The sequence below is a fragment of the Hemiscyllium ocellatum genome, chromosome 14 (assembly GCF_020745735.1).
Source record: "Hemiscyllium ocellatum isolate sHemOce1 chromosome 14, sHemOce1.pat.X.cur, whole genome shotgun sequence".
NCBI classification, from domain to species: domain Eukaryota; kingdom Metazoa; phylum Chordata; class Chondrichthyes; order Orectolobiformes; family Hemiscylliidae; genus Hemiscyllium; species Hemiscyllium ocellatum.
Window position 1 is genome coordinate 32,554,232 of NC_083414.1, and position 20,520 is coordinate 32,574,751.

The 20,520-nt window shown below is 39.0% G+C and overlaps 1 protein-coding gene across 3 annotated transcripts in view; it reads left to right on the forward strand.

Annotated features, from left to right (window-relative positions):
- The window catches only part of cacna2d3a (calcium channel, voltage-dependent, alpha 2/delta subunit 3a), a 953,890-nt gene that overhangs the window by 297,475 nt on the left and 635,895 nt on the right, over positions 1–20,520 (forward strand). For all 3 annotated transcript variants that reach the window (XM_060835584.1, XM_060835582.1, XM_060835583.1), the window contains exon 4: positions 11,123–11,182. In XM_060835584.1, the coding sequence (XP_060691567.1) occupies positions 11,123–11,182 (60 nt within the window). The remainder of the gene's footprint in view (positions 1–11,122; positions 11,183–20,520) is intronic.

Genomic DNA, 20,520 nt, shown 5'->3' on the forward strand with positions numbered 1-20,520 from the left:
TTCTGAAAAGGATGCTTATGAGCGGAGGCTGAAGACTTGACAGCTATTGTATCACTGCCACGAAGAACTAATCTAGCAATTTAAAGTAGACACCGAACTAAATTAAAATTTAAAGTCAGCCTAGTGGAAACATTGTTAGGTTCACGTTTTTAAATAAACTGGCCCACCAACTATCATATGTTTGATTTCAGCTTCTGTGCATGAATTGAAGTAGATTAGATTAGATTACTTAGATTACTTACAGTGTGGAAACAGGCCCTTCGGCCCAACAAGTCCACACCGACCCGCCGAAGCGCAACCCACCCATACCACTACATATACCCCTTACCTAACACTACGGGCAATTTAGCATGGCCAATTCACCTGACCCGCACATCTTTGGACTGTGGGAGGAAACCGGAGCACCCGGAGGAAACCCATGCAGACACGGGGAGAATGTGCAAACTCCACACAGACAGTCGCCTGAGGTGGGAATTGAACCCAGGTCCCTGGCGCTGTGAGGCAGCAGTGCTAACCACTGTGCCACCGTGCCACCCTAATACTACTGCCTTTCAACATCACTTTGTATTTCCTTCATCATCCCCTCCACCTACTGTCTTCCCTTTGTTACGGTGCATGGTTGGTGCTGCCCAATACCTACTTTATAGACCCATAGGTTATAGGAGTAGAATTAGGCTGTTTGTTGAATCGAGTCTACTCTGCCATTCTATCTTGGCTGATGTGTTCCTCAACCACATTCTTCTGCTTTCTCCTGTAACCTTTGATCTCCTTACTAATCAAGAATCTATCTCTGTCCTACACTCAATGACTTGGCCTGCACAGCCTTCCACAGCAATGCATTCCTCAGATTGACCACTTTGTGACTGTCAAAGTCCTCCTCATCTCAGTTTTAAAGGATTGTCCCTTCACTCTGAGCTTGTGCCCTCAGATGCTAGTCTCCCTTGTCTCTAGTATCTAATCTAATATTCTTTTTGAGTACCATGAAATGATTACTTTATGGGTACCAGTAAATGGACTCTGGGATGTGTTGTTCTTTATCTCCTTCTGGATCGTGTGAACCTGCAATTGCTCTTTTGTACTTTGGTAACCTCCTACCTGCTTATCCCCCTGTAAATTTCAACTTGGGTGAGTTGGGTAGAAATGAATTTCCGTAAAATATCCTAGAAAACAGTTCTATCATCTGTGATTGTTTCTGCAAAGTCAGAGTGAAAATTCTGCAACATGCTAAATGCAAATGGTTTGGATTTATGAATGTTGGAGCTCAAAGAATCCATTGCATCAGTTAATATATTCCCAACAGAATTCCAGGTGTTTTGGAATAGCAGTTTTTAGAGAATGGACTGCTCTTCTTTGCATTACAGTTTAATATCTCTGATTCAGATGTTACACGTCACATTCATGCTGATGCCTTGTCTTCCTAATCCATAGATTTTAAAGCCTAAGAAAGAATCTGGCAATATCAGGAATCTGCCCTCAATTGGTCTAATTGGTCACCCATGCTGCTGAATAAATAGCTGCTGCTGCATTGTTCCAACCTCTGGCAAGATTGTTCTGGAGTTGATAATCACTGGGGAACCAATTTGACATCCTATTTTCAAATATTGCTCTTGGTCCTGCCTCCAGCTCTTTCTAAATGGACCTGATAAAACTCCATGCTTTTGTTGCCTTCAAGTGAATCAATGTATAATTGGTTTAAAATAAAAGGTTAAAGAAATTAACAAACATTTAAATCAAGTAAATGACAAAAGTCACAAATTTCCTGCAAACAGTCAACATATTAAAAAAAAGACATTCATTAGTTAAGTAGTAAAATCAAACCTAGGATCCTGGCGCTGTGAGGCAGCAGTGCTAATCACTGAGCCATCATGCCATACAAAGTGTGAGGTGATACACTTTGGTTGGAAGAACATTGAGAGGCAATGCAAAACAAAATTCTAAAAGAGATTTGTGAAGGATTTTCAAAATCATATGTGGGCTGGATGGAATAAAGAGGAAGTAGCTGTGATCCACTTATATACAGGGAACAAGACTGAGAGGGCATATATTTAAAGTGATGTGCAAAATAAGCCAGGGTGATATGAGGAAAAAACCTTTTCACACAGCAAGTAGGGAATCGAATGCAAAGCCTGAAAATGTGATGAATGCAGTTTAAGTTAAGGCATTCAAGAGGACGTCCTGTGATTATTTGGATAGAAATAGTATTCAAGGAGAAAAACAAGAGATTGGCATGAGGTAATGATGCTCATTTGAAGAGCTGGTGCACGTACAATGGGACAAATGGCTTCCTTTTGTGAATGAATGAGTAACTGCAAAACATTCATATCATTACAGTGATACAGTGCTGACATTATCAGCAAGGATTTTAACACATCTCTTCGAGGTGTAGGACATATCCAATAGAAACTTCTGAATTTTTATGCTTTTCTGTATATGTTTGGATCCTGGAAATTGCAAATATTGTTTATGAAGTCAGCGTTGAAGCAATGGATGGAAGCATTAGTGTTGAGCTTGGCTTGTGTGCCCTTTCTATTCTCCTCAAAGGTCAAAATTGCTTGATGACAGATTTTCCTTTTGGGCCTGTCCAAAAGGACAGTTGTTATTCTGTGTATGTTGGGGTTGAGCGAGCGAGCAATAAATTTGGATTTTGGATATGGATACTGGAAATCTGAAACAAAGACAGAATGTTGGAGAAACTCAGCAGTTTGAGCAGCATCTGTGGAGAGAAAAACAGGGTTAACATTTTGAGTCCAGTATGACTGTTCTTCAGACCGGTCAGTTTGATTAGTTTGGAAGTGAGCCCTTTTAAGATATATACTTTTGACACTTTACTATGATAATTTGTTATCTTGTTTAGTCAATTTCCATAGCCTGGCAGGAAATTTAAAAAAAAAGAAAAATTTGGCAGCAGTGGTTTTATCTTAAGGTACATGTTCTCTGAAAATCTTGTATCTTACAAAAGAGATAATTCTATAGTATATTAATTATAAAATTACTTCTTCATGTAAAAATATAAAGCTAAAACATACATGATGCTTGCTGTCTGAAGGTTAGCTAATTCTCAAATTCTAACATTTCCTGAAGGCTTTTGGGACCTTTGCATTATGAGGCTTTCCCATCATCTTGCAGATATTTTCTTAATTCTCCTGTTCAGGGATGTTGTTAAACACCTCTGGAGCAAGTGGGACCTGTTTGATATAATATTATTCTAAGTACTTGCTTTAAGTTTTATACTTTCACTCAATCTATTCTAATTTGTTGTTATTATTTCATGCATTTCTCAATAGGATTGAAAGTTTTTAATTTTATAGGTGAAAAATTTCATATAACCGGAGGGATATTGTAAGCTGTGTATACCACCTGCTCTGATCTTCATTTCTCTACTGCCATTTATTATATTTATATATCAGAATTGATTGTTCAACATATGCATTTGAGAAAGAAGGGAGTATGAAATAATTGCAAGTGGCCAAATAAAGAAAATTTAGTTTTACAGTATCCTCTAAAGCTTCACGGATTAGTTACACTAAATTAATGTAGCTAATTTCATTGTAATTTGTGATGAGTCATCAAATTTCAGATGATATTTTTCAGTAAATACTACAATAAAAATGATCAAAAAGCAATGTGCAAACAAAATTGCTGGAAAGACAGATTCATTATATCAGAGTTATGAATGAACTTGCCTCGCATCATGTTTTGACGGACAACATTGTTTTACTCTGCATCTTTTATCAGGTGCTGTGTACAGACTTTGGTATGATACAAAAATGTGAACAAATAAAACATGATTTTAACCTTCAACCTTTGGTGGGAACTGATGGGAATTAGATTGTGAGACACATAAGGGTATTTATTATGCTGTTCCTGCTGAGTTACATTAGCAGGCATTTTAACTGTGATTTGAGTTGTCCATCACACAATCTGTGAAGGATAGAGGCCGAACCGTTATGAAGATGTTGATGTACTATACCTTTAAGAGAGTTGAAAAGCTAGCAATGACTCAGAGAAGCACAGAGAATACTGGAAAATTTAAAATATAACAGTGGTTTGAAATGACTAGCTAACAGCTGTATTGCCAGGATACAAAAAAACAAATTTGAATTTGGCCAATCAGCTTGTTACCAAGTTACCAAAATCCAATCGAATTTGAAAAAATAATGTTTTGACAACACTAAACCAATGAAATGATCTGATGTATTAGGTATAATTATCAGACATTTTGAACAGTTATCTACAGTGGCAAAGAGAACTGCTAAAAGGCCACAGATGTAGGCCACAAGGAAGAGCTCTCAGAGAGGTACCTGTCTGGAGAAGGAGCTTGCACAGAAAAAACATCAAAACCAACCTGAAGACAGAGTCTACAGAAAAAAATCTAGAGAGGAAACTCTGCAAAGCTAACTGGATTTGAAATGTGATTAATTTTCTGTAAATCGTAATCAGGATTTTTTATTGGACTGGTATTGTAGCAGGGAAGATAACAGATAGGTTCAAGAGAAAGAGGTTGTAAATAGTTGCTAGTTAATATTCTCTGTTAGACTTAAAGAAATAAAATTGTTAATTTTTACTTTAAATATTTACCTCTGGGATAGTTCTTTGCCTCTCTAATTTTAACAGATTATAGCACTGGATGAATCTTTTTTGTGTTGCTGGTTTAAATTAGCAGAGGATTTACCCCGCGTCATAATATTCAAATTGTGGTCCGGTGACACAATAATGTGATTTTTAACTTGATGCCAATTCCTGTAGTAACCTTTTGTAAGACTAGTTTCTCAGAGTAAGTGAAGAAGTATTCAAAGGGACATTTGTTTGCAAGTAATTGGAAAATCAACTGTATACTATTATACTGTTTGCATTGCTTCCAGTTCCTACCTGTCTAAAATTTTGCCACATTCCTTACCCAGTAAGTTACATCTGATTATCATGGCTGCTGTTATTGTCATTTGTACTCAAATTTGAAACAGTTACAATGGAGAGAGGCATAATGGAGAGTTAATAAGCAGCAATCAGCAGCAAGCAGGTCTTTGGGAAGACAACAGCTGAGTTAGGTTTGAAGATGCTATACCCAGCACATTGGTTACTTATACAGGCTGACAAACGGCTTATTGGATTTTTCTGAAGTGGGATGGATGAAAATGCTGAGTTCTGCATGCAGTGTTTCAGTTCATGGAACAGGGCATATTACATAGCCAAGAAGTAGAGCAGTCAGGGAGAGGTTACTGAGCTCAGCGGAACTGATGGTTTGGACTGTGTTTGCTTCAGTGCAAGAAATATAACAGTTAAGACATGAACTTGGAGCTTAGATTAATCATGATGATTAATTATGAAGTTGTCACAGAGATGTGGTTGAAAGAGGGACAGGATTGGTAACTTATTGTTCTGGGATATCAATGTTTTAGATGAGGCAGGGAGTATGTCACAGTGGTGTTGAAGGAGGACACCCTGGAGGCATCTTGCACTGAGGCATTATGGCTAGAACTCGGGAATAGAAAATGTGCAGCCATAATGTGCAGACCTACCAGCTGCCAGCAGGAGATAGAAGAAGAGATATGCCATAAGTTTCTGGAAAGATGTGAAAATAGTAGAGTTGTTGTGTTGGGTGATTTTAACTTCACCATGTTGACTGGGACTCTGGGGGTTTGGACGGGGAGCAATTTGTTAAGTGCATCCAGGAGGCGGTTTTGAAATGGTTTTGAAATGGTATGTGGATACTCCAACAAGCAGGAGGCCATACTGAACCTGGTATTGGGAAATGAGCCCAGCCAGGCAATCAAATTTTCAATGGGGAATCATTTTGGGAATAGTGATCCTAATTCCATAGATCTTTGGATAGTAATGGATGAACGTTGGGTGAGGTTGTTAAATTGGGGGAAGGCTAACCATAACTGAATTAAGCAAGAATTGGAGCATATGGTTTGGAAGAGGATGTTTGAGGATAAATCCACATTTTACATGTGGGAATCTTTCAAGGAACAGATTATCAGAATGCAGGACAGGAATGTTCCTGTGAAATTGAAGGACTGGAATGGCAGGATTCAGGAACCTTGGATGACAGGGAAAGTTATCATCTTAGTCAAAAAAAAGAAGCTTACAGAAGGTCTAGGCAACTAAAAACAGATAAAGTCCTTGAAGATTATAGAAAATGTAGGATGGGACTCAAACATGAAGTTAGGAAGGCTGAAAGGGGCTATGAAATGTCCTTGGGGTTTTGGAGAATTCCAAGGCATTTTATATATCTATTAGGAAAAAGAGAGTGGCTAGGGAAAAAGAAGGCCCACTCAAGGATAAAGGAGAGAAGTTGTGTGAGGAGCCAGAGGAAATGGGTGAGATCCTTAACTAGTACTTTACATCAGTTTTCACCGAAGAGAGAGGTATGAGGGATGTGAAAGATGATGAAGTTAGGGAAAAGTGCGTGAATACTCTCCGGCAGGTCAACATAATAAATTTTATTGTATTTATTTATTGTCATGTATATCTAAATACAGTGAAAAGCTTTGTTTATGAAGACACACAACCTTAGTAAGCAAGGACATAAAAATCATAGGGTGGGAAAAAAACATAGATAGTGGCATCCAAGTTGCATCACACAGTGTATGCACTAGGCAAGATCAACATTAGCAAGATCAGTATTATTTGAGGCTAAAGAGTCCATTCATCAGCCCAATAATGGTTGGGAAGAAACTATTCCTGAAACTGCCAGTGCATGTGCTCAAGCTTCTTATTCATCTGCCTGATAGAAGAGGTTGCAGGAGAGTATTACATGGGTGGGAGGGGTTTTTGATGATGTAGGCAGCCTTTCTGTGGCAACAAGACATGGAAATGGAGTCCATGGATGGGAGGTTGCCTTCCATGATGGTCTGGGCTATGTATACAACCTTCTGTAGTTTCTTACTGTCCTGGGCAGAACAGTTGCTGTACCAGGCTGTTATGTACCTGGATAATATGCTTTCAGTTGTTCATCTGTGAATGTTTGTGAGGATTCTTATGGACATGCCAAATTTCCTGAGCTGCCGGAGGAAGAAGAGGCATTGTTGTGTTTTCTTGACCATCGCATCTTCATGGAGAGTCCAGGGCATGTTGTTGGTTATTGTCATTTCAAGGAACTTGACATTCTCCACCCTCTCAACCTCAAATCCATTGATGTGCTTGGGAGTGTGATCTCCTGCTTTCTTTCTGAATTCAATGATCAGTTCTGTAGTTTTGCCGATATTGAGAGAGAGGTTGTTCTCATTGCACCATGTCACCAAGCCCTCTATCTCCTTTCTGTATTCTGACTCGTCATATGGATCAGGAAGCTGAGGATCCAGTTGCAGAGGGCAGAGCCAAGACCAAGGTCTTGGAGTTTTGAGATCAGTCTGAAAGGGATAGTGGTGTTGACGGTGGAGCTGTAGTTGATGAGCAGGAGTCTGATGTAGGTGTCCTTGTCGTCTAGATGTTCCAGGAATGAGTACAGGACTAGGGAAATGGCATTCACTGTGGACCTGTTATGTGGGTAGGCAAATTCTAGGGGGTCGAGGCTGGCTATGAGACTAGGATTGATGTGGGCTATGACCAGCATCTGGAAGCCTTCAAGATTATGGAGGTCAGAGTCAATGGACGGTAGTCATTAAGGAACGTTGCATGTGCAATCTTAGATACAAGACAGTGGTGGTCTTCTCGAAGCAGGTAGAGACTTTGGCTTGTCGGAGGAAGAGGTTGGAAATGTCTGTGAATGCCTCTGTCAGTTGGTCTGCATAGGATCTAAGTGCACATCTTGGGACTCCATCTGGGTCTGTTGCTTTCCTTGGGTTGACTCAGTGGAAGACCGATCTGATGTCTGCAGTGGTGACAGTTGGCACAGGTGGGTCCGGACGAATGTTGGGTATCTTGAATTTCATTAAAGTTGACAGATGGGATCTATCAATGCATACTGTAGGAAGCAAAGGAGGAAATAGCTGGGGCCTTAACAGATATCTTTGCATCCTCTTTGGCCTCAGGCGAGGTTCCAGAGGACTGAAGAATGGCCAATATTTAAGAAGGAAATAGAGATATTCTAGGTGATTACAGACTAGTGTGAGCCTGACGTCAGTGGTGGGAAAGCTGTTGGAGAAGATACTAAGAGACAGGATTTGTTCACACTTGGAAGTGAATGGACTTGTTAGTGGTAGACAGCATGAGTTTTCTCATGTGGGGAAGGTCATGTCTCACCAACTTGACTGAGTTTTTTGAGGAGACAACGAGAATGTTTGATGAGGGAAGGGCAGTGGATATTGTCTACATGGATTTTAGAAAGGCATTTGTTAAAGCACTTCATGACAGGCTGGTGCCAGAAGATAGAGTCTCGTAGGACCCAGGGTGAGCTGACTAGATGGATACAAAACTGGTTTGTTCATAGAAGACAGAGAGTAGCGATGGAAAGGTGCTTTTCAGAATGGAGTGTTCTGCAGGTATCAATGCTGGGACCTTTATTGTTTGTAATATATATAAATGATCTGGAGGAAAATGTAAGTGGTCTGATTAGTGACTTTGCGGATGATCCAAAGTTGGTGGATTTGCAGGTAGCGAAATTTCTTAAATAGAGCAGTTGCAGAAAGAATGCTTCCCTTGCCTGTGTTGATGTAGAATGAAGACACATAACCTTAGAAGCAAACATAATTCATTTCAAACTAAGATAAGAAGAAACCTCTTCTTATTCTGAGGATGGTGAATTGTTATAATTCTCTATTCCAAAGGGCTGTGGAAACTCAGTCATTCAGTAAATTTAATACAGAGATGACAGATTTCTAGTTGCAAATGACATCAAGGCTTGCGGGATTTGAAATTGAGTTCAATGATCACTCATGATCAAGAATTGTAGAGAGGACTTGAGGGAATGAGTTGCTTTGTTTCTATGTTCTAATGTTCCTACTTTCACAGCCATTTTATTGAACAGCCTTGAAAATGTGCACAAATCCCCTCTGCATGCACAGTCCTTGTTAATTTGCATGACACAACTTTAATCCCCATTAAAGATTATTGAACCCACTCACAATCCAGCTTTTTTATTGTCATATTAGCAATGCAAATACAAAATCTGCTATAAAATTGTACTGAAGATCAGAGCACCAAATGTGGTTAAGAAAGGCCACCCTTTATATTGTACCTTTCACTATTACAGGACATCCTAAAATGCTTCAGAAATAATCAAGAGCTTCCTGCTGTAGTCATTGTTACAAAGCAGCAAGTGTGGCACTCAGTTTATGTTCAGAAAACTCGCACAAGTTATTATGTGATAATGTCCAGATGATCTTACTTTTGTGATTTAATTGGAGGTAAGTATCATTCAGGGCCCCAGATAGCTCTTCAACAGGAATGAGCTGCACAAACATGCTCCATTCCATTATTCCTGATGAAGGGCTTATGCCTGAAACGTTGATTCTGCTGCTCCTCTGATGCTGCCTGACCTGCTGTGATTTTCCAGCACCACACTCTCGACTCTGATCTCCAGCATCTGCAGTCCTCACTTTTTAGCAATCTGCTTTCTGAATTTGCCTTTTGCCAATGACGTGTTTACGAGATGTTACTATATTGGCACAGTTAATTAGTAATAGTTACTGTATCTATTATTCAGTTAGATTTTCCAATAGAGTTAGGTTATTCCAATTCCTTCCTTCTATTGTTGTGTTTTAACTATAGTATATGAATAAAGTGTGTTTTGCTTCATATTCGGTATGAATATTTGAACCAATTGAATTGCATCTGGAATGCAACACCTTATGTTTACCTGTAAAATAAGAAAAATGTAGGGTGTAGGCTATCTTTTGAATATTTTGAGGGGGTCTGGTGGCATCTGTAATTTGAAAATAGTATTAACTGTTCTTTAGAGATTCAACATTAACACTGTTTTCTAACCACAGATACTGCCAGACCTGCTGAGTTTCTGAAAGTGATTTCTGTTCTTTAACAAGGACTGATTTTGCCCTTGAACTTCAATTAGATTTCTCCTTCATTAGACTGTCTGTCTGACTTACATTTGAATCTAAACTGGTTTCAGGCACAACTTTTGTTGGAACAACAGTTGGTATTTTATTTGTATCCCAACTATTCAATTCAGCAGACTCATTTGAATCTTCTCCACTTCCTTCTTCTCCATGAACCTCTGAAGTTAAAACCTGAGTTATATTTACAAACTTAACCTTTTCACTACCAATCATCTTGATTAAATATTTGCAAGGGCAATGACTCTCCCTAACAGCTACCTCAATCATTATGGTGATGAGCTTTCATCTTAATGGCATGATAGCTCAGTAGTTAGCACTACTGCCTCACAGCACTTTCCTCCCACAGTCACAAACATGTGCATATTAGGTGAATTGGCCATGCTAAATTGCCCATAGTGTCCAGGGTTGTGTAGATCAGCCATGGGAAAAGCAAGGTTAGGGGATTAGTCCGGATTGGATGAGTTCTTTGGAGAGTTGATGTGGACTTGTTGGGATGAATGGCCTGTTTCCACACTAAGGGATTCTATTCTAACTGTTTGGTTCAATATCAGACAGCTTTCTCTCACTCTACCCCTACCATGACTCTCTTTTGACTGATTGTTTTTCTTCTACTGACTGCAAAATGTGGCTTTAGCAATGAAAACCTTGTTTTGGGCTACATTGTAAGAAGCAATTCAGCTGGCTGAGCTGTGAATAGATAAAGTGGATAAATAAAAAAAAGTTCAGCATTTTGTGATTCGATTACATCTAACATTTCTTCCAGTTTGAATCTGGCATTGTTTAAGAATAGCACATTTAATAATTTCTACAGTAATTTGCTTTTCCATTATTAAGGACAACAGATCTATTATTGTGTTAATGACAGTCCAGCTGATGTCTGAGTTTCTAGTATTTTGATTGAGGGCAGTGATGGTGGGTACCTCAGGTATCCGTTTTAAATAGGCATGTGTTTAACTATTCTTATTTAAATACAGTTTTTTCTCCAGCCAAATATTTGTTTGATAAATTCTGCTCACCAGTTTGTTCACTTCCTCAACATGTTTCTGACTTGCATGTATAAAGATTATGCCTATGACCGTGTATAAAGCTTCAGGACAAAAATATAAAATAACATGAAAGTAAAATTAGCTTGTCTAACATAGATGCATTATTTTTCTTCTTCACAGCGTCTGGTTGAAGCTGCTGAAAATGCTCATTTGGAGCATGAATATAATTCAGATTTGGAGGTAAGTGAAATGTGCTGGTCAGTTTATCTTCACTAATTATTGAATGTCATAATTGAACAACTGAGTGTGTATAGTGGAATATTTCAGTGATTAAAATGGGCTCTTAACCTGTTTGCCTGAAGGTAATGTTCTGTCATTTTCTGCTACATCCCTATGACTAGTTGATGTTAAGAATGTGAATAAAAATCTACTCTCAAGAAATAAAAACATTTCTTTGAAAATGTCCACCAACAAAATGATTCAATTTGTGATTTAATTGAATAAAAATCAGAATCACTCTTTATTCTCAAGAAGTCGTCAAATTTTTGAGATCAATCAATTGAGGCCAAAGATCAATGGTTGACTTGAACACAAATAATGTTTTTGAAAAGTTTATTTTGAGCCAAAGTGAAATCCAAAAAAAGAGTATTGTAATGGAATAAAGTAAAACTCAATAAAGTCAATTAATTCACATTAATTGTCTAGTATTAAATAATTTTAAAAATTACAAATTATAACTAATTTCTCAAAGTCAAGTATTGAACATTTATTCACTTACTTCCAAATATTTATGTCCACTAGTATCTTTTACACTTAAAATGAAATCAAAACATTAACAACTCTAGAGTTATACTTTGGTTCTCAAGATTTTCAACTTTGATCCCTGAAAAGGTCAACGTTTCCATGAGATATGTGATGAGTTTTGATTTTAAAGGCAAAGATTCATAAAATCAACTGTCCAAGTGTGATTTTTACACAAGGATACCCTGTACCACTATTACTAAGATGAACTGTCTTAATATTTTACTGAATTATACCTCATCAATATTTTCATATTATAATTAATGCAACTTGGTTTGAATTAGTGGATAATACTATTTTGAATATATTGTAGTTCATAATTATATTATAAACTCTATTTTCAGGATGGAAGTTTTGTTATTTTATAGATAGAGAATTCATTTAACATGCCAATTGCTTCAATGTCTGTTGAAATTCCTCTGCTTTCCCTAAATGTCCAAAGATTTGTGGATGTAGAGATGAGGGTAGGTAGTCCTTTTCATGTGTTACATGGATACTGGATAGCAGTGTCATGAATATTTGAGGTAGAATAATATTCAAATTTATCGGCAGTAGTAAATGAATCGAAGACAATTATATGCAAAATACAAAATAATTAAAGAAAGAAGATAACTTTTATTTCTTTGTGCAGAACCTGGAAAATTCAGACATAATTATAGGATAAAGAGTTTCATTTATAACTATTTTGCAGCAAATCAATTTGTAAACATATCATTATTCTGTTGAATAATAGCTTCCGAAAACGATTGTTGCATTACTTGGCATGCTATCTGCTTTGCTAATAGCACAGATGCCCAGCTTATTTTAGGTAATAGGCAAAAGAGCCTGAAGCAACATGAAAGAAAAGTATTTACCCAGTGAAATTTTGCGATCTGAATTGCATCACCTAAAAGCGTGCCGATAGCATGTGCTATGGTAACTTTCAAAATTTAATGTATAAATATTCAGAGAATCATAGAATTCCTACAATGTGGACAAAGGCCATTTGGCCCAATAAGTCCACACCAACCCTCCGAAGAGTAACCCACCCAGATCCAACCCCCTATCCTACTACTCTTCATTTTCTGCTGACTAATGCATCTAACCTACATATCCCTGAACACTATGGACAATTTAGCATGAACAATTCACCTAAAATGCACATCTTTGGATTGTGTGAGGAAACCAGAGCACCCGGAGGAAACCCACACAGACACAGGGAGAATGTGCAAACTCCACACAGCCAGTCACCCGAGACTCGAAAGACAGTCGCTCGACGCTTTTGAAGGGCAATTCGAAAGGGAAAAAAAAATTGCCAGACTATGGGAATGAGTAGGAAAATAGGATTAATTTGGAGAATCCCTTCAACTTGTTAGCATGATGAGTCCAGTAGCCTCCTTCTACACTGTTATTCAATAATTCTGTGATTGACAGGATGAAGTTTAATTTGTCTATCTGTATTTAAGTAACTGTATACTAATGAAAAGGGGATGATACTTGGAAACCACAACATGATAGAAGGAAAGGGGAGCCTATGGACATTAGTAAGTGCTGTGACAATATATTGTACCTGGTTTTTTTTTTGAAGAGAGGTTTTAAGGCTGAGGTTCCAAGCAGTCTAGGCAGAGCTACTTGAGTAAAACTTTGTGAGGCCTTGAGATTTTTTTAAAAGTTGGAACAATAAAAGCAGCCTGATTGTGTGTGGTCAAGCTCTCACAGAACAAGGATTTTTAGCTTTTTAAAGTTTTTCAGTAGCAGTTGCTGTGGTCTCAGTGTGGTTTGGAAGCTGCTGAATATTTCTTTCTTTTACACTCTCAGAATTTTCTCTTGATCTTTTTCGTCCTGGACTGGAGAAGTGCCTGTGAGACAATCTAATTTTCTAACTTTGCCTTTTACCAAGGGCATGTTTATGGAATGTTACTATATTTGAACAGTTAATAAACTATTATTCTGTTAAGGTTTCCAGCAGAGTTAAGTTATTCTAGTTTTTTTTCTTTTGTTGTATTTTGACTATAGTTCGAAGAAAGTGTGTTTTGCTTAATGTCGAGTTGTTTCACCAGTTGAATTGCATCTGGAACACAATATCTTACAGTTATCTTTAAAATTAAAAAAAAAGTTATGATCTGCACCATGTTGTAAATATATTTTGAGGGGGTTTGGTTTGGTCCATAACAGTGCCATGAGGTACAATTACAAGAAGTATTAAACAAAAAAAATCAAGTGAAAAAAATGACAGTAGAGTTGAGGGAGATAAAGCTTAAAAATGTTTCTCTGAAGAGCCATCCTATCACAAAAGAACGAAATTGCATTGCGACAGCAACATAGGAAGCTTGAGTGGAAAATTTTGAAATAGACATTTATATTGGCAAAACAATGTTGTAGCCAAAAAAGAAACTCTTAAGAAGTGCTCTGTGGTCATTTTTCCATAAGAATTTTAATTTTAGTCAAAATTATCCAGATATTTATTCCAATCTATCAAGATTTCTCAAATTTGTCTCTGATTGGCCGATTGTGTCTCAGCTTGTTTTTCTTCTCTATAGCCGCAGCAGACTAAGTAAGCTTAAAACAATTAATAGCAAGCAATAATTGCAATAATTTATGTTGCCATCTAGGCTTGTACAGCTTTCTTACAAATGCAAATAAATTTAAGATAAATTTCAGCTCCTTGTCTCAAAGGAAATGATAATTATACTGTCTTTAACTTGTTAATGATTTGTAATATGACCTGTAATTGACTACATCTTTTATTTTAAAAACAAGGAGCTTTCCACAACATCCACCCACATACTGTTTTCCTTCACATAATGTTAGGTGTTTTATCTGCAAATAACTTTTATGTAATTGTATCTGAGACAATATGGGGTTAATGTAATTTAAAGTGACAGTTTAAACAATAGCCATAGGATCATAAGAAATAGCAGCAGAATAAGCCGTTTGGCTCCTTGAGCTTGCTCCACCATTCCATGTAACCATGGCTGATCTGACTGCCTCCCTGCTCTTTCCCCAGAACCCTTGATTCTCCTATTAATTAAGAATCAATCTATTTCAGCCTTAAAAGACTCAACCCCTACAGTTTTCTCTGACAAGGAGTTTCAAAGACTCACAACCCTCAGAAGAAATTCCTCCACAGCTCAGGCTTAAATTGGAGCCCCTTAATTCTGAGACAATGCACTCTGCTCCTAGATTCCCCCATGAGGGGAAATATCTTCTCAGCATTAATCTTGCTAAACACCTTAAGAATCCTATATGTTTCAGCGAGATCACCTTTCATTCCTCTAAATTGTAATGAGTAGAGTTTAGTCTTTGCTCGTAAGATAATCCCTCCTTATCAGGGACCATCCTCATGAACTGTCTCCAATGACATGGTTTATTTTCTTCAGTAAGGGACCAAAACTGTTTGCACTACTCCAGATATATTCTAAATGTCTAGAATATGTCTGACTCTTCTACCATTACATGCACCCACCACTTTCTGAGTAAAGAACCTACCTCTGACATCTCCCCTGAATCTTCCTGCATTTACCTTAAAATTATGTCCCCTCGTGGTAAACATTTCTGCCATGGGAAAAATGTCTCTGGCTATTCACTCTATCTATGCCTCTCAATATCTTGTACACCTCTATCAAGTCACCTCTCATCCTTTTTCATTCCAATAACAAAAGTCGTAGCTCCCTCAATCTTTCTTCATAAGACATGCCCTCCAATTCAGGCAGCATCCTGGTAGATCTCCTCTGCACCCTCTCTAATGCTTCCACATCTTTCCCATAATGAGGCAACCAGAAATGAACACAATGTTCTAAGTGTGGTCTAACCAGGGCTCTATAGATGTGCAGCATAACCTTGCAGCTCTTAAGCTCAATCTTCTTACAAATGAAAGCCAACACACTATACGTCTTCTTAACAAACTTAACAAACTTCTAAAAATATTGAGGGATCTATGGACATGGACTCCAAGATCCCTCTGTTCCTCCACACTGCCTAGCCGCCTGCCTTTAACCCTGTATTCTGCATTCAAATTCAACCTTCCAAAGTGAATGACTTTACATTTTTCCAGGTTGAACTCCATCTGCTACTTATCAGCCCAGTTCTGCATCCTGTTGATGTCCTGTTGCAACCTACAACAGCCTTTCACACTGTCCACAACTCCACCAACCTTTGTGTCATTGGCAAACTTACTAACCCACCCTTCTCCTTCCTCATGCAAGTAATTTACAAAAATTACAAAGAGCAGAAGTCCCAGAGCCGATCCCTGCAGAACACCACTGGTCACTAAACTTTCCATCTACCACCACCCTCTGTCATCAACGTATCCAGACAGGCAGGTTTCCTGTATTCCATACCTCCTTATTTTCTGAATGAGCCTACCATGGGGAACCTTACCAAATATGGTCTAAAATCCATATACACCACATCCACTGCTCTACCTTCTTCAACGAGTTTTGTCATCCTCAAATAATTCAATCAGGTTTGGCAGGGATGACCTGTCCCTCACAAAGCCATGCTGACGATCTCTAATCAAACTATGGTTTTCCAAGTGATCAATAATCCTGTCTCTAAGAATCCATCCAATACTTTGCCCACTGCTGACGTAAGACTGACTGGTTTATAATTCGCAGGATTATCCCTATTCCCTTTCTTGAACAAGGGAATAACATTTGCCACCCCCCAATCATCCAGCAATACTCCAGTGGATAGTGAGGAAGCAAACATTATTGTCAAAGGTGCAGAAATCTCTTCCCTTGCTCCCTGTAGGAACCTAGGGTAAATCCCATCTGGCCCAGGGGATTTATCTACACTTATGTTTTTCAAAATTTTCGGTATATCCTCCTTCCGAACATCAACTTGTTTTAGCAAATCAGTCTGTTTCATGCTGTCCTCAGAGATGTCAAGGTCCCTGTCAGCAGTGAATACTGAAGCAAAGTATTCATTATGGACCTCCCCTACTTTCTCTGACTCCAGGCGCAAATTCCCTCCACTATCCCTGATTGGCCTGCCCTAACTCTGGTCACCCTCTTGTTCCTGACATAAGTGTAGAACATCCTTAATCCTACCCTTTACAGCTTTTTCATGATCTTTAGCTTAGGTTTCCACCCTGCTGCCAATCTAGTTTAAACCCTCCTGAAGAGCTCTAGCAAACCACCTGCCCAGGATATTGGTGCCCCTCCAGTTCAGGTGCAACCCGTCCTTCTTGTACCACTCCCACCTTCTCCAAAAGGTATCCCAATGATCCACATATCTGAAGCTCTCCCTCCTACCCTGGTCTTGCAGCAACGTGTTCATATGCACTCACTCTCTATTCCTAGCCTCACTAGCACATGGCACTCGTAGCAATCCTAAGATCACTACTGTGCTTGTCCTGCCTTGTAGCTTCCAACCAACTCCCTATATTCTCTTTTCAGATCCTCCTCCCTTTCCCTTCCTATGTCCTTGATACTGACATGCAGCACAACTTTTGGCTACTCTCCCTCCCCCTTAAGAATACGGTAGACTTGAACTGAGACATCCCTGACCCTGGCACCCGGAGGCAACACACCATCTGGGAGTCTCACTCGCAACCACAGAATCTCCTGACTGTCCCTCATGACTGAATCACTTTTCGCTATTGCTCTCCTACTCTCCCCCTTCCCTTGGAGGCACAGAGCCAGACTCTGAGCCAGAAACCTGGCATCTGATAGGTCATATGCCCCAACTGTATCCAAAATGTATACTTATTATTGAGGGGAACGGCTACAGGGGGTCTCTGCACTATTTGCCTATTCCCTTTCCCTCTCCTGACGGCTACCCAGCTACATTTGTCCTGTAACTTAGGTGTGACTACCTCCCTAAAACTCCTCTTTTTCACCCCCTCAGCCTTCCAATTGATCCAAAGTTCATCCAGCTCCAGCCCCAGTTCCCTAATACAGTCTGTGAGGAGCTGGAATTGGGTGCACTTCGCATAGGTGAAGTCTGCAGGGACACGAGTGGTGACCCTTACCTCTCACATCCTGCAAAAGAAGCATGCCATTGCCTAGCCTAGAGCCCCTCCGCTCTAAATTACCAAGAGATTGAATAAATGGAAAATAAAACTAAAAAGCCTTACCTTACCAAGCCTTCACTCATAGTCTTTTCTTTAGTTAGAGGAGCAAGACGGGTGTGAGACGCTACATGTGTAGTGTTTCTGGTTAATCCACAGGCCAAACAGATCACTTCATGTGCCCAGCAATCACCATGTCTGCATCCACTCCTGTTGAGCCCTCCCTCTGCCTATTCACGAGGGAGGTCCTAAAGAGAAAAGTTTATCTTATCAGCAACCCTCTGGTCCTCACTGTCTTCCTTAATAATTGATTCTAATACTTTATGAATGCTTAGAATATGAATACAGACATGGAAAAAAATAACATTTTCTTCTGAATTGTTTTATGATTGATGATGATAGTAATGCTGTTGTGATGATAGAATGCCAACAACATAGCTACAAGCATGTAGCCATGCTGACTTTCTGCTGGGGCCAACCTCCCTATTCCGCAACCCTGCCTTTCTTGAAGCCCGGTAATTTTTCTGTTGAATAATTATTCAAAACCCCGATTGAAAGCCTGATTGAGAATCTGTCTCCACCACACTCTTAAGCAGTACATGACAGATTCTCAACTATATTTTTTCTTCCTCCTTGAGATATGAGCCTCACTGACAAGGCTAACCTTTAGTTTGGAAAATCCTTGTTATATCCATATTGTCTAAAACATATTTGAACGATTTGATAAATTGTGAGTGAATTGGATTAGCTTTATGGTCATATGTACTCACATGAGTACACTGAAAAGTTGCCACTTATGGCACCCTAGGTAGAGATTCTTGAGTACAAATTCTAAGGAAAAAAAAGAAATAAAAAGTCCAGCATTACTGACCTTCAAAGGTACAAAATTGCAGTAATAAATTAGAAAAGTAAATAAATAAAAAGTTCAGAATAACAGTCCTTCCCCAATAGTATAATAAAAAAAGAAATTAAAAAAAAGAGAAATTAGTCTGTTTCACAGCTCTGGGCTTGAGGACGTGGACCCACCCCCAATGGGTGGATCCCCATGATGCCTAAGAAAATCCACATGAAGACATGCAGACTGACGTTGAAGCAGACACAAGGAGATCCAGGCCAATGATGAAAAGGCATCGCCAATTTAGAGAAAATGAAATGCAGCAAGCCCAACAAACCCAAATAACAAGAACAGCATGTATCCAAACTTAAAACATAAAGAAAACTTAAGGCATTTAATTAAGACACAAGGTCAAAGTAAGTGAAGAGCTCCTGAAGGATCTTTGTCCGACTCTTCTGCTCCTCGGATACTGCCTGACCTGTTGTGCTTTTCCAGTGCCATATTTCTTTCACTCTGACTGTCCAGCATCTGCAGTCCTCGCTTTCATCTGTGTGTGTGTGTGTGTGTGTGTGTATATATAGAGTAATTTTTAAAGGGGATTAGAGTTTTACCTATTAGAGTGATGCGACTATAGTTCACAGTTACTTGCTTATTGTTAGAATCTGCTTATTTGTAATAAGTAGCAATATTTGTTAAGTACATAAACATGCTCTATGTTTCCTGTAACCTGGGTATATTGAACAAGTAAGTTGGTGACTTCTGTATCTTGATCTATTTTTAACTTTCATGATTGCTCTGGGAATAAAGGAGCTGACTTCAATTGTGCAATCCCAGTGTGATAAAGACACAACACTGTCAAAGATTCAGCGATAATGGGGAATTCTGCTGCAGGAAGCCAGGGATGATGCAAAATCCTACTGGGGAATTGAATGATAATGAAAAATCCCACTTGAGGAAGCAAGTGATAATGGAGAATCTCACTGATGGAAGCAAGTGATTGATGCAGAATCCCACCGGGAGAAACCAGTCATAATGGAGAATTCCACTGGAGGATGTGCATGGTAGTGGAGAATCTCACTGGAGGATGTGAGTAAGAATGGAGAATCCCATTTGAGGATATGAGTAATAATGGAGAATCCCACTGGAGGATGTGAGTAATAATGGAGAGTCCCTCTAGAGGATGCAAATGATAATGGATTGGGGAAATGAGTGATTGATGGAGATTTCTCCTGGAGGAAGTCAGTAATTGATGGAGAATCCCACTGGCCAAACTGCTTGACTTTCTTTATGAAGGTTTAACAATATAACAGCCATGCTGTAATGAAAATGCTATCAGTAATATCTAGATGCATTTCTCGGTGTTTAGTGAGATTTAGCAAACAGGTGCCCAGTTATCCCTTGCAATGAACCACAGGCATGAAAGTTCAGGGCAGCTGTATCCTTAACTGACACTGGGATGAGATGGCCACACAGTTCTTCTAAGCACTAGTCCTGATCCAATGAATGTGATAGTTCAGTGATGATGGACCTGGACATCCTTAACCAGAACCTGCATTGTCTTTCAAAGATTAAAAAATGATAGCAATGCTATGGAGTCTCAGTGTACACCTCTGACACATTAAGGATCTTAACCTGCTGATTCTTCTTCTGGAGGCTCTGCAGCAGCAGCTAGAGGTTACTGCTTATATTGGGTTTCCTGACAACGTAGTAACTGTTGTCTTTCTCTATGTTGTCTTTGGTGTTGATCAAAGCCATAGCAAATGCAGTGATGAAAATCTGCATGTGAGAATTGTGAACAGATGTCAGGTTGTGAACAGATTGGTGATGTCAGAAAGGTAACACAATTTTATTGAAGGAACTGCAGATCATTCATATCCATCAATTTGAAGTCTCAGACTTGGTTCTCATACATGTGACAGGGAAGCTTCTCAAGGATGACATTTTCCTGTC